At 41.6% G+C, this 12,987-nt stretch overlaps 1 protein-coding gene across 5 annotated transcripts in view; it reads left to right on the top strand.

Moving 5' to 3' along the window:
- Nucleotides 1-8,702: 8,702 nt before the first annotated feature.
- Nucleotides 8,703-12,987, top strand: part of dlec1 (DLEC1 cilia and flagella associated protein) — a 136,344-nt gene continuing 132,059 nt past the window's right edge. For all 5 annotated transcript variants that reach the window (XM_047023451.1, XM_047023449.1, XM_047023450.1 and 2 more), the window contains exons 1-2: nt 8,703-8,979; nt 9,159-9,299. In XM_047023451.1, the coding sequence (XP_046879407.1) occupies nt 8,908-8,979; nt 9,159-9,299 (213 nt within the window). In that variant the 5' untranslated portion in view covers nt 8,703-8,907. The remainder of the gene's footprint in view (nt 8,980-9,158; nt 9,300-12,987) is intronic.

Consider the following 12,987-nt stretch of genomic DNA (forward strand, 5'->3'; position numbering starts at 1 on the left):
TCCATCACTTCTTACACCTACCATGATCCTTACCCAGAAAATCTGCAGTCCTCCAACACCTCCGGGGTGCTTTGTTGATGCCGATCTACACTGCCAGCAATGGAGAAAAGTCCAGCACTTGGCCACCACCTTTTGGGAGAGGTGGAGGCATGAGTATCTCTCAGAGTCGCTCCAAGTGGCAAAAGAGCCATCCCAACATCAAGGAAGGAGACAGTGCTTCTTCGTGATACTCAGGTGAAGAAGAACCAGTGGCCCATGGTGTTGGTCACGAAGACCTTCCCTGCAAGCGACAGCAAGGTCAGGAAGTTGGAGCTCAGGGTTTCCAGAGGAGGGACTTCCAAGACCTTTCTCTGGCCCATTACTGAAGTGGTGGTCCTCATATCCCATTAGGGTGACATACTCTTTCTCAACTCTCGGGTGTTTAGTCTTTCTTAGTGGTATTGTGTTCAATGACTGGCGGGGAGTGTAATGTTACATGCTTTCATTCTCTTTGAGTGTTATCGTAGGGTAATAAGTGGTATTCAGCCCATTCGCCCTTTCTTGTGTATTTGAATGTTTGTGTTCCCATTGGCTGCTTAAAGTCTCATCGTTCATGGTAACCATAAGTAACCATCTCTCGGTAAGCAAGCTGGTAATGTTCTTTTCTTTTTATCTGGCTTGATCTGCCTGTGTAAGCCTTGGTAAAGCTTTGTTTTTTCACACTCTTGGAAATGATTTAAGGAAACGCTGTACTTAAATAAACGGACTTACAAGTTAACATTCATAACGGACTCTACGCTTCTTGGAGCTAGGCCTACCTAGCGCTACTCCAGTCAATTTAATAATGTTTAGCTATCTGGTGATGGACGCCTCGCTATATACTCATGTGCCGGAATAGCACTTATTAAAAGTATATCAAAAGTGAACTATTTTCTAAGCATACTTCTTAAAAGTATATCAAAAATGAACTAAAAGTATATATTTTAGTATATTTATAGTATACTTTAATATACTTATTTTTTGCAAGGGACGGCGTTCATGTTACTATTAATAGTAGGCTAACGGAAAGTGGAAGACATCATAATCTTATGATTCAGGCATCTATGCTCAGTACACTACGCTAGCTCTACCCATCACAAAATGCAGATCTTTAATGTATGTGGTTGTTTATTTAAGTAGGCTAAATTAAATTATACGCGCTGTGACTTGAAAACAAGTGGCAGACATACGCAGTTTCCAAAAACCGCAAGAAAGACGAGTAAGGTGATTACATGCATCAAAGAATCTAATGATTGGACAAAAATCCAGGTGTCTTTATCAGGTTATGAATACGCAGATTAAGACGTTAACCGGACTTTGGAAATCAGGTAAAGGCGTTTACATGATCAGTTTAATAATCGCATTATTGCCATTATAGGGTTATGATTGGCGTATTAGTGTGCATGTAAACGCACTAAGAAACGACAGTTCGTTGGTTAAAATTGACATACAGTCAACTCCAAAGTCCATTGACACCTCTTTCTTATGCAAATCTCACAATTTGAAACTGCTGCTGTAAAACGGTCCATTTCAAAAAATCCCCCGTCCACCTTTTTTGTCTCTGGTCTGTGCCTTTTTCACACCCCAAAATTTGCTTCGCGCGGCTCTGTGTACTTACACGGAATTACAAAGAAGATTGTCGTAAATGCAGGCTGTACAGTATGCTTTTGTCGCTAACAGTTATTAGCAATGCTAACATATCCTGCCTGTATCTAGCATAGGTAGAATATGTGGTTATTTAGTTTATTGGCAATGGGGCGTTATTTCATTTAACGTTAAACGTTATTTCATGTTCCTGAATGTGTTTCATTCGAATAAGTAACCCGTGTTGTCATGTAAATCTACAATTCACGATGCATGTTTTGCTAGAGCTAACTGAAGCTGAGTTGAATCATGATAGTTTTGTTGCTATGTTGGAACGTTACCCACCTAAGTAAAAGCAACCCTTCTGTTGCTTTGACAACAGAAGTGGAAACAGCTAACGTTATTATTTCAAATGATATCTAGTCAATCTGTTGAAAACAGTGTTGTGAAGACACAATAGATGTATTTGCACGTTTTTATTTCAAGTCTTCACCTTCGGTGTTTCAGTGAGTGCTGTTGGCCATGTTACGTTTTTGCTCCCCAGCTTCACTCGTTGAAAACAAACCAATCAGCGCGCAGCTCATCTAAAAATTAATGAGCATACAATAAAAGGAGAAAAGCTATTGTTTTTTCCCGGGAAAATTTCAGAGGAGCATACAACAGCACCCGGGTCATTTTCAACCCACCAATGTTACATACCCTATGGAGGGTTTTCATCAACGTCACATTCCTGGCGGTAACCCGGATGTGCGGCCATTGTGGAGGCACTCGGTGTAAAAAACTGAACAGAGTACAATGGAGTATTGTGCCATTTGGATACTTTAAGTGAATGTAGCCATGTCCAAACAACCGAAAAGCTCATCAAAACGCGTCCAAGATGCAAAGGCATATAGGGAAGGACTTGGACCACAAGAAAATGCACGATATTTCGAGAAATTACGATTTATTTGCGGTGCAGATCCCTAGGAGTTAGCTCCCTCTTGGATCCGTGACGACCCGGTGATTCTTCCTTCAGTTGCATATCCCGATATAGTCAACTACCTGGTTTTCTCGCCGAGCCCATACACGGCGGAAGACCTTAAATCCTACAAAGGTTTGGAGGCCTATAACCAGATGGTGTGTGGATGGGTGAGGGAGACGCAGTACCAAGTTATCAATGACCGTTGTGTTGTGAAGGCCAAGTAAATAATGCAAAAACGTCTTTAAACAACCTAACTGTAACTGTATGATATCATTGCAATACTCAAGGTGTAGCCAAGTGACTCTCAATCGTGTTTTTTCCCTGGTACAAATTGGTTGAGCATTGCCAACCACAAGCGCCTCCTTTACTTTGATAATCTCTGACATTCCTCTCTCTGGTTTTTAAAAACTTTTGGAAGTCGATAATATTGCAAATGTTTTTCTCGATCTGTCCTATTGGTACAACCTGAAACACGGCAATAATTAACTATTTTCCTTGACGACTTTCGGTATATACTTCAGTGCCTGTGCTTTGTTGTGATGCGAAGTGCCTCCAATATGACGACTTCCGGTCTGACGATGCGCCGTGAAAACCCTCTATTCGGAGGCCTTAAGGCAGGGTTCTCAATCCTGGTCCTCGGGACTCCCTGCCCTGCATGTTTTAAACGTTTCCCTCCTCAAACACAACTGATTCAAATAAATGGGTCGTTATCAGGCCCATTTATTTGAATCAGGAGGTGTGTTGGAGCAGGGAAATATCTAAAACATGCAGGGCAGGGAGTCCCGAGGACCAAGATTGAGAACCACTGCCTTAAGGAACAGTGTGGAATACCCAAAAAACCCAGTCAATCACCCCTTTAAGAAAACTCTGTGTTGGAATTGTTAGTTAATTTGTGAGAAATTGTTGGTGATTGCGTTCACATCAGTCTACAGACATCCTCGGATTTAAATAATTATAATATTTAACCTTGCTTAGTGTGCACACTGTTAGATCCAGTGGTGAAGAATTCCACTGCTCATCTGATGTTGCACCGATGCACCTGTGCACCGGTTGCTTTTCGCTTGGACATAACTTGCCTGTTGCTTTCCTAATTGTGTCGATTCTGACTGCACACGTCACTGCTGTTGCGTGCCCTTGTAAGGAGCTGTCGGGGCGTGAATGTATGCAAATTGAGGAGCACGAGGACACGCTTTCAACTTAAGGAAACTTTTCCCGGGGAGCACAGCTCAGAAAACTTCTTCTGCGTAGGAACACATTTTCAAGCGTTCATGAATTTGGCGGATGTCTATTTCTTACGTTGTTTTTCCGAAGCCCGTAAGAAACAATTCAGAAGAAACTTAAGCTAATGTTCGAGATAGAGGCCCAATGCTTCTACAAAATAATTCCAAGAAGGATGGAATTTGATAACTCTGATCTGCAGCTTCACAGAGTGTATGGCTGTTTATCAATCCACGTTTTTTTCCGTTCTTGTGTTCTTGCGAACTCGTTTGACGTCATCTTTTATTGCCCAAGTACGGTTCCAATCCAAAGAACACAAGTCACCAAGAACGCCAAAAATACCCGGAAATGTTCCGGATCCGCCCCTTTTATCGAGGATGCATCGGATGGTGACTTGACCAGCGAGAACGCTTCTGATTTCCCATAAGTCATTGCAAGATGTCAAGAGAGGTGGACAAACCTCACAACTGTAATTTTTTACTTTTCATATTTCAGCTAAACGGTACGTGTAAATCAGCATCTGAATTAAAATGTGACGAGAAATAAGCAGTTCAGTCGCTGAAATTTTTTATTTTATTGATGAAACGGCTAATTTGTAAATTTGCTCCGACTTGTCGATAACCTAGCTAGCATCTCAGTGCAGTGCAGACACTGGGTACTGTAAGTTAGCAAGGGCTATAGAAAACGTAAAATTACAGATAGACGGACCATTTTTTAGCTTTGTTATCTAGTCTTTGTAGTTAGTCAGTGTTATCATAATGCTGTGAGTCCAGGAAAACCCTAACCATCTCAATTCATTCTCCGTCCTTGCAAGACAATTCTTGCAAGGACACTTGCAAGAAGGTTCTTCAAAAGAATGTACTTGCGTTCTCAGCGTTCTTCGAATTGATAAACAGCCTATGTCACAATTCTTTATGCCAACCAGGATTCATCTTTACAGGTTGTAGAAACTTAAGCAAACAACCGACCTTAAACAGCGCCACCTAGTGGCTAAATGGAATTGACTAAAAACATTAACTCAAACCAACCACAGGGGCCAGAACATATAGCCTGGTCATAACCAAACCCTCGTACATTTCATTTGTACAGGGGGTCTGGGATCGCTCCATTGACAAGCGTTAACTTCCTTGAAGGCAGGTCCTCTGTTGAAGTTTGGATCAGCCCAGAGCCACTCTGATTTAGCATAACCAATTGCTAGCGTTCGCCTTAGCCAACTCCTTCACCACTACTGTAACGGAGCTAGCTGCCGTAGCTAGTTGGAAAATCGAACTTTTCCAGAACCCTGTGGGGAGAGGGGCCACTACATCATGACCACCAACAAAACTCAGCAAGGAATGTTCTTGCTCTGGCTTTAACTTATGGATATTAGGCAGCGTTGCCATAACCACAGAATAGCTTCGCTCGCATCTTTCTCTGCCGCCATTACTGAACTACTCAAACTATTGCATGACATTAACGTCATCGTTCTCAGCCACTCCCTCTGTTTGCTGATTGGACCTACAAAAGATGTGTTTCTGAAAACCGGCTTCAAAGCCAAACTCCCAGACCTAGTACAGAAGCAAAATCCTAATTGAGCGGTAGTACGTAGGAGGGCAGAGCCAGGTTACAGAACATATACCATGTCAGTGAAAAAGGAAAGCTCAGAGTAGCTGAAAGGCTTGGTGACCGGCATGGAGAAATGCACTTCTGGTGTGAACAGCCTTGAGCCAGTCGTGCTCAAGAACGTGTGTCCTGATGAAGTTTGTGTTTTGTCCGTCTCTTCATAAACGAAGTGACTAAATTCAGTTGAGTCCTGGATTTTAATAAGTATTATCGATCTGCAGATTGGGAGAGAAAATCAGACCTCTGATAATAAATGACAACACAACACCAGGCTTAGGTCTCAATCATGTCTCTCTCTGCTCTGAAGGCCGGAGGACCATCTTTTATAGGGCACAAGAATGTTAACATAGATAGTGACAGTCAGGCAGTAATGACGTTACAACAGTCTCAGAGAAAGAGATTCACAGTTCCCAACACATGACCACTCTCAGACTAGAGATATAATAGTACTTTCTCCTGACCCCGAACATCTATTAACCCTGACACAGACACAATCTACTCTTATTAATAGCAAGCTTACATGAGAACTAACTCGTATCCAATGACTAGTTCTATTGATTAGTGAATAATGTAAGCACACAGGAAATCCCAAATTCTTCCACAGTTCCAGGCATTAGGGCGAGTAGAACAGCACCCGGGCCATTTTGGGGAGTCAGATGGCTGAGCGGTGAGGGAGTTGGGATAGTAATCAGAAGGTTGCCGGATCGAGTCCCCGCCGTGTCAAATGACGTTGTGTCCTTGGGCAAGGCACTTCACCCTACTTGCCTCGGGGGGAATGTCTCTGTACTTACTGTAAGTCGCTCTGGATAAGAGCGTCTGCTAAAAATGTAAATGAAAATGAATGAAATGAATTTTCAGCCCAACCAATGTTACATACCCTATTCCGAGACCTTAAGGAACAGTGTGAAATACCCTATAAAATCAGTCAATGACCCCTTTAAATTTGCCCAGATTATATAGTCTATTATTTATGTTACTGAGTATGGAAATGCACCATAGTTTAGGAATGAATATGTCTATGAATTTATAAGACTCTAAATTATATTTGTATTTCTTTATTAATGCTAAACTGTAATTTGAATTATTTTGTTGTAAAATACCAGTGCCTTAATGGCGATTTCCTTTGTTATTTCAGACTGTTGGCAATACAGAATATAGTAATACAGAAGTGAATCTCATCATATTTTATCCTGACCGATACACCATCCTGTATACTGTCCCTAAAGAGCTAGTATAACTGTATAATCTCAAAAATGCACTCTAAAATAACTGAGATTGTGTAATGCGGAACCAATTGTTTATTAACATATATTATTATGTACATTAATATTTACACTAACAAAATATACTGTCACAAGGAAGTACTTTCAGAACTTGTGGAGCAAAACAATACAAATGAATAAAATAACCCTTGTCTATTATAAACACTATTTGCCCTCCAGTACCTGAACATGTACTCACACTCATGTTAATACCTGAGAATGTGAAATGCTGAACAACCATACGGTTTATTAACAAACATAATTTACTATGTACGTTAGTAGGCTATTTAAAACACTGTTGCAAGGAGGTAGACTTTGAGAACTTATGTAGTAAAATAATAAACCAAAAAACAAAGCAAAATAACTTCTTCATTCTACTATTTGGCACCCAAAATTATAACTCCATTATGGCTTTCCCCATTTTACTGCATTTTCGTGATTCCTTCCTTTTATCTAAACTTTCAAAACACGCCTACGTCTGTCATTTACTGTGCAGATACAAACTGTTGGCCTACATCGTTAAGGTCCACTTTGTCAAGGGCCTCTTGATGCACATGGCATACAGTTACATTATTAAGGCGCTGCTGAGACATAATAGATCGTAACCAAGTTTTCAGTCTCGTTGTTGCACTCAAGCTTTGTTCAGCTTCAGCTGAGGACACCGGGATCGACCAACAACAACTTAACAAGCTTCTCAACCTCATCAGACATATGGAAGCAAATCGTTACCAAAAGAAATGCATTTGCATTTTCAGAACGTGGCTGCATTATTTGACTCATAAATGAAATTAATAATCAATCATCCTATTTGCATTTACATTTTCTTCTTCAAGAGCGCTCAATCTTTCACTTAATTAAAATGAAAAAGAAATAGACATTTGAGATTTATTTTTCAAAATATGCCCCAGCAAATGGATACCAAAATTCAATTTGAAATGTAAAATTAGAAAATTACGTGTTTTTGCAGCCACGTTCTTGAAAATGAAAATGCATTTCCATTTTTCTCACTCGCATTAGGTGTGGAAGTCACTAACTAGGATCACATCAAACCCAGAATGTGCATGCATTAGCAGCGCAGCAGTCCAGGGCAGTCCTCCCAGTCCGTCCCTGCCGGTCCATGAAAATATTCCTTACATGTGAGCGGTTCGTGGCGCAAAAAAGGTTGGGGACCGCTGCTTTAGAGGACACATCACAGATCATGGCGCTACCTCAAATTGTGCAAACACTGTTAGAATTAGCTGAGCAGGTAGAATCTAATAACATATCGGTCTGATGCCCGTGACCGAGTAGAACAAGTTATAGAGAGCTTGGCTGATACTGATTTACACATTAATTGTAGCTCTGCCACTGTTTTAGTCATTGTTTGACATCAAGTTGCTCAGTCTGTGATGCGTCCTCTAAAGACCCGTCAATTCAATCAATTTCCCGGCACATTTGCAATGTAATGCAATGCAGATGTGGACACCGCCCCCTACGGAACAAGATGGGTAGCTCGGTCAGCAGGGAGCTGAAGAAGAGCGGCAACTGACGTCACTCTGCTGCGGCACTCAGAATGCTTTTTCGTTCATTTTTTTTCACGATTTTGCAGCCACGTTCTTAAAATGAAAATGCATTTCTGGAAATGCTTTTGAATTGTGGTCACGATTTTGCAGCCACGTTCTTAAAATTAAAATGTATTTCTGGAAATGCATTTTCATTTGAGATTTTACATTTCAAATTGAATTTTGGTATCCATTTGCTGGGGCATATTTTGAAAATTAAATCTCGACTGTCTATTTCTTTTTCATTTTAATTAAGTGAAAGATTGAGCACTCTTGAAGAAGAAAATTAAAATGCAAATAGGATGATTGATTACATTGACATGATTGATATAATTTCATTTATGAGTCAAATAATGCAGCCACATTCTGAAAATGTAAATGTATTTCTGGAAATAAATTTGCATTTGAATTTTGTAACGATTTGCTTCCATACAAACAAGCCTCTCACCTCACTTGGCAAATGTAATGACGTGACCAGCTTAGAAAAAAAAGCAGAGCGTATCCATGGTTACAACAAATACACAACTATGGCTGACTGAAGTGTTTTTCCATCTGGAAGGCTTGCCTGAACAGTGATGCTTTATCTTCACACTAGTACGACATTAGGTAGCGAGCTGTATTTGTGAATTTACAAACTTTATTTCGAGTTATTCAAATGCCGACTCAAGTTACGTTCTAGACGTCGACATTTTGGGCATACAAAGACCCGTCTGCAACCGTCATGGAGTCCCAAGAAGCACTTGGGTTTGATCCGTCTATGAACCGCCATAGACCTGCATCAGAAAAAACACAGGTCAGAAAGTAAAATTTAAAGACAGTCATATCTTCCTGTTAGATTAAAGACAGTCATTTCACTTAATACATCTCACCATCTTTAAAAAAAAGTAAAGAAACTAGACTAGCCTACTACAGTAGTTAGTTATTAGGACAGTAGCTCTAGCTAAAACCTTTCCTTCTGTGTTGCCCCAAAAGGACATTTCTCATCTATTAGCAAGCATATTTGAAGATGTTTACACTACGGAGATTATTGGGAAAGACACAGTTGCCAATCTCACCAAGACAAGAAGGGGAGGCAACACACACCATGACAAATATGTGGAAGATCTTCAACAGGTACAGTGCGGCTATTCAAATGAACAACTTTTGCTGAATTACCTGTAACCCTTGTACAGTTAGTACAGTATATAGGCACCTTTGTCAAATCATAAACATAACTGAAAAATGTTTTTAACCATAGACATAATATTTTGGTTGCACAGCCCTTGGCCTACACGTTAGTGCCATCAATAGCCTCTCCCATTCCTATGCTTCACAAGTAGTTTTGTCAACTTTCAAGCCTGCTTACATTTTTGTCATACGTTCATTTTAGCCTACATCCACAAACTAAATATGTTGAATGGGTGGCCTGGAATATTGACAGAGATTTGGAGGGAACTTGAGGGAACAAATACGTTGATTCACGTGATTTATCATTAGAAGGAAGATGGGAAATTGTACCTTCTAAAACTGGTTGTTCCCATCCTCGATTATGATTGGCTATATCGCATTCCATGCCGTTGTAAAATCCAGCATAACCTTACAGGTTGTCCTCATAACATTTTTTAACATTCCATATTACTGTGCATCGAATATTTCAAATTGAAAAAGACGGCAAAGATGTCCATCTGGCTGTTGCGTGGCAACGATTTATGTAGGAACTATACTTTGTAGTAAGCAATAAGCCCCAAGAGGCTCCGCTTTGCGTCGTGCCTAACAACTCCCCTTACCTGTTCTAAAATCAGCGCAAAACACGGCCTCTTGGGGCTTATTGCTTAATTTCAAACAGCCTGAAAGACGTATGCTATTCATGGTTTGCAAGGTCAAACAAAGGAAAATATTCCAACATGACCATTAGCAAACTGAAAATATGCCTCCAAAAACGTAAATAAGTTTACTGGAAGCGATACTTGACAGTAACAACATCCCTGGTCTGAAGACTTGGTGCTCATGTGACTGGCTTTGGAAGTAGGGAAAAGCGCATTCAACTTTGTCAGCTTCTCTTATACTCCCTCTATATCAGCCTCTCTCAATCCTGGTCATTTATCCTGGTCCCTTGGTCTACTGTAGCTCTGCAGGTTTTTAGATGTTTATCTGCTCCAAATGACTGGCTCGTGTAAACAAAAGTTGGAAGCAAGATAGATAAGACAGATAGCCCTACAACTAAGTGTGCCCTTTGTGCACCTCCCCCCACCTGCCACTGCGGTCATGACCGCAGTCACTCTGCTGTTGCTTGCCAAACTTCACAGAGGGGATCGTTTGAATGCGCCAGAATTTTTTTTCATGTATATTTGAGTCCACACATTCGTAGAGGCCTACATTTAAACTATATGGAAATTGATTTTGAGGTCGATCGGATAAAATTAACGAAAACGAGGCACAATTTTACCTCATCTGTCCATATCTTTAGTGCTGTAGACGGGAGAGAAATGCCCGAGCTAGCTAAATAGCTAGATCAAAGGGAAGTTTGTAACTCAGAATAGCTACTCTAAAACAGTGTTTTTCAAAGTCTGGGTCGCGACCCACCCGGGGGATGAAAATTGGGTCGGAAAATATGTTTTCATAATTATTTTGTCATAGGCAGTGCTCGAAGTGGGCCGGTACTCACTGATACGCAGTACCGGCACTTACAGTTTACTCTTAAGCATACCGGCACTTTTGCTTGCGTACCGCTACTTCTCGTACCGCTACTTCTTCCGCTACTTAATGTAGCCGGCCCGGTACTCTACCACTAAGTGCTTTCGACATGGACTGACGTCATGCAGCGCTGCACTTGAAACAGTGAATTCTAGTTAGACTTTTTGTCCGACTTGAGACGGCGCCGAGGCTAAGTCACTGTGACGAAGCCATCAAAGTACCGTGAGATCTATTCGAGAACTGCCGGCTGTGTAGCCGAGCGCATTAGGTGCGTTCAACTTCATGCAGCCGCCTGCAGCCCGGCTGACTTGAAGCAGCTAATGGCATTCTCAGCTTCAAGTCCGCCGGTGCTGCATGAAGTCGAACACACCTATTTTCTCAAGAGCAACTGCACGGGTTCTAATGACGACACAGCTATTTCATGATGGCCAGACTCACACACGACAACTTTGACGCGTTTTGTTTATATTCTGACACCTTCGACACTTTTGACAAATCCGGACCAAACTGTTTACTTGAATACAAAATGTGTTGAAGAAAAGGTTTTAGTCCGCCTTTTCACTAACGGAACTACGTTTAATTATAAATAAAGTAAAGTAAGGTTGCCCAATCGATTCCCGGCTATGCCAAATTACGTTGTGTCCTTGGGCAAGGCACTTCACATTGAGCCAATACAAAGTTGGCGTTGCTGACCGTCTGAAATTAAATTCTGGATCAGTACTCCTTGGTCCAGCTACAAACATCGGACAAGTAAGTCAATTAACGTTATATCATTTTGTTGCTTACTATATGGTTACCTAGCTTGCTCCCCTTAGAATCTGTCCGTGACATTAGCTCTGCAGTTAACAACTGAGGTACTGTCGCTAACGTAAAGGTAGATAGTATCAAGTATGTGTGTGAATACACATTCTGTAACGCAGCGTTGTACGCATCGTTGTTATGTGGATAACGTTCTGCTGTTGGTGTTATGGTGTGCGCGATATTCGCCTTTCCCCACATTGAAATGACCGAGTGTGCAGCTCTGCAAACCAGAGTTATCAGATGAGAATGGGCAAATTCAAGGCATCTTACAGCAACGGGTCTACGAGCCATACATCCACTGTAAACATTAGCGCATGGTGCCGCCTCTCTCCTCCTCATTAGCATTTAAAGCTACAAACACAGAAACAGCGCGTTCTGAGGAAAGCTTATTGTGGGACTACTCGTACCACTACGAGTAGTAGGCTATGGACTTCTGTTTTAATTTTTTGAGGCCCCCCGCCCGCTAATCGCAAATGTCAAAAGTTTCGTCTTGATAGTGATTGAGTTGCTTGTATTTTTATTTACGTTTCGTTGCACGATTTAGGCTGAAATTCAGTTTTTGTGGCAAAAAGTGCATTGTGTTAACGAAGGGAACTGTGCAAGCCTACGTCACAACGTCAGCTAGGGTGACCAGAAGCATGACCCTGAAAAGGAGGACACTTGGGTCCAAAAAGGAGGAGAAAGGGTCAAAAAGGAGGACAAACCCAAAAAGCTGTTGATGGGGGGGGGGGGGGAGGAAAAGACAGACCTAGCATTATCCTTGTGCAGTTGCGTATCGCAGGCATGCTTAAAGCCCCTTTCCCCCTACTACTCACGTCAATGTCAATGCGACAGAACTTACAGAAGGTATGATATTGATCTTTGCTGCTCTTATGGCAAAGTGGAGTGAACTCCACTCCACATAGGTTAGAAGGAGGTCTTTCTTTTTGGCATCGGAAAACTTACGCGAGTGGTCAATTGCGACGGTGGGCAGGAAGGGTCAAAAAGGAGGACAAAAGGGCGAAAAGACGGACACGTAACAGCGGTCCGGACAAAAGGCTGGAAAACCGGACTGTCCGGTCGAAATCCGGACGTCTGGTCACCCTAACGTCAGCACACGTTAGCAACGACGCATGGATACAACGTGCATTGCTGTTGCACTCTATGTCTATGGTTGCACTCACAGCAAGTATTGTATCATGCCATAAAGTATTGTATCGGTTTCATAAATGGATCAATTTGCAACCGACGCAAGCAAGCACACTCTACCCTCTATAGTTTTTGTTACATTTTGTTACATTTTGTTTAGATAAGGGGGAGGGGAGAGGGGGCCTCCCGCCACATCCAC

This window comes from Hypomesus transpacificus, chromosome 8, assembly GCF_021917145.1.
Source record: "Hypomesus transpacificus isolate Combined female chromosome 8, fHypTra1, whole genome shotgun sequence".
Lineage (NCBI taxonomy): Eukaryota > Metazoa > Chordata > Actinopteri > Osmeriformes > Osmeridae > Hypomesus > Hypomesus transpacificus.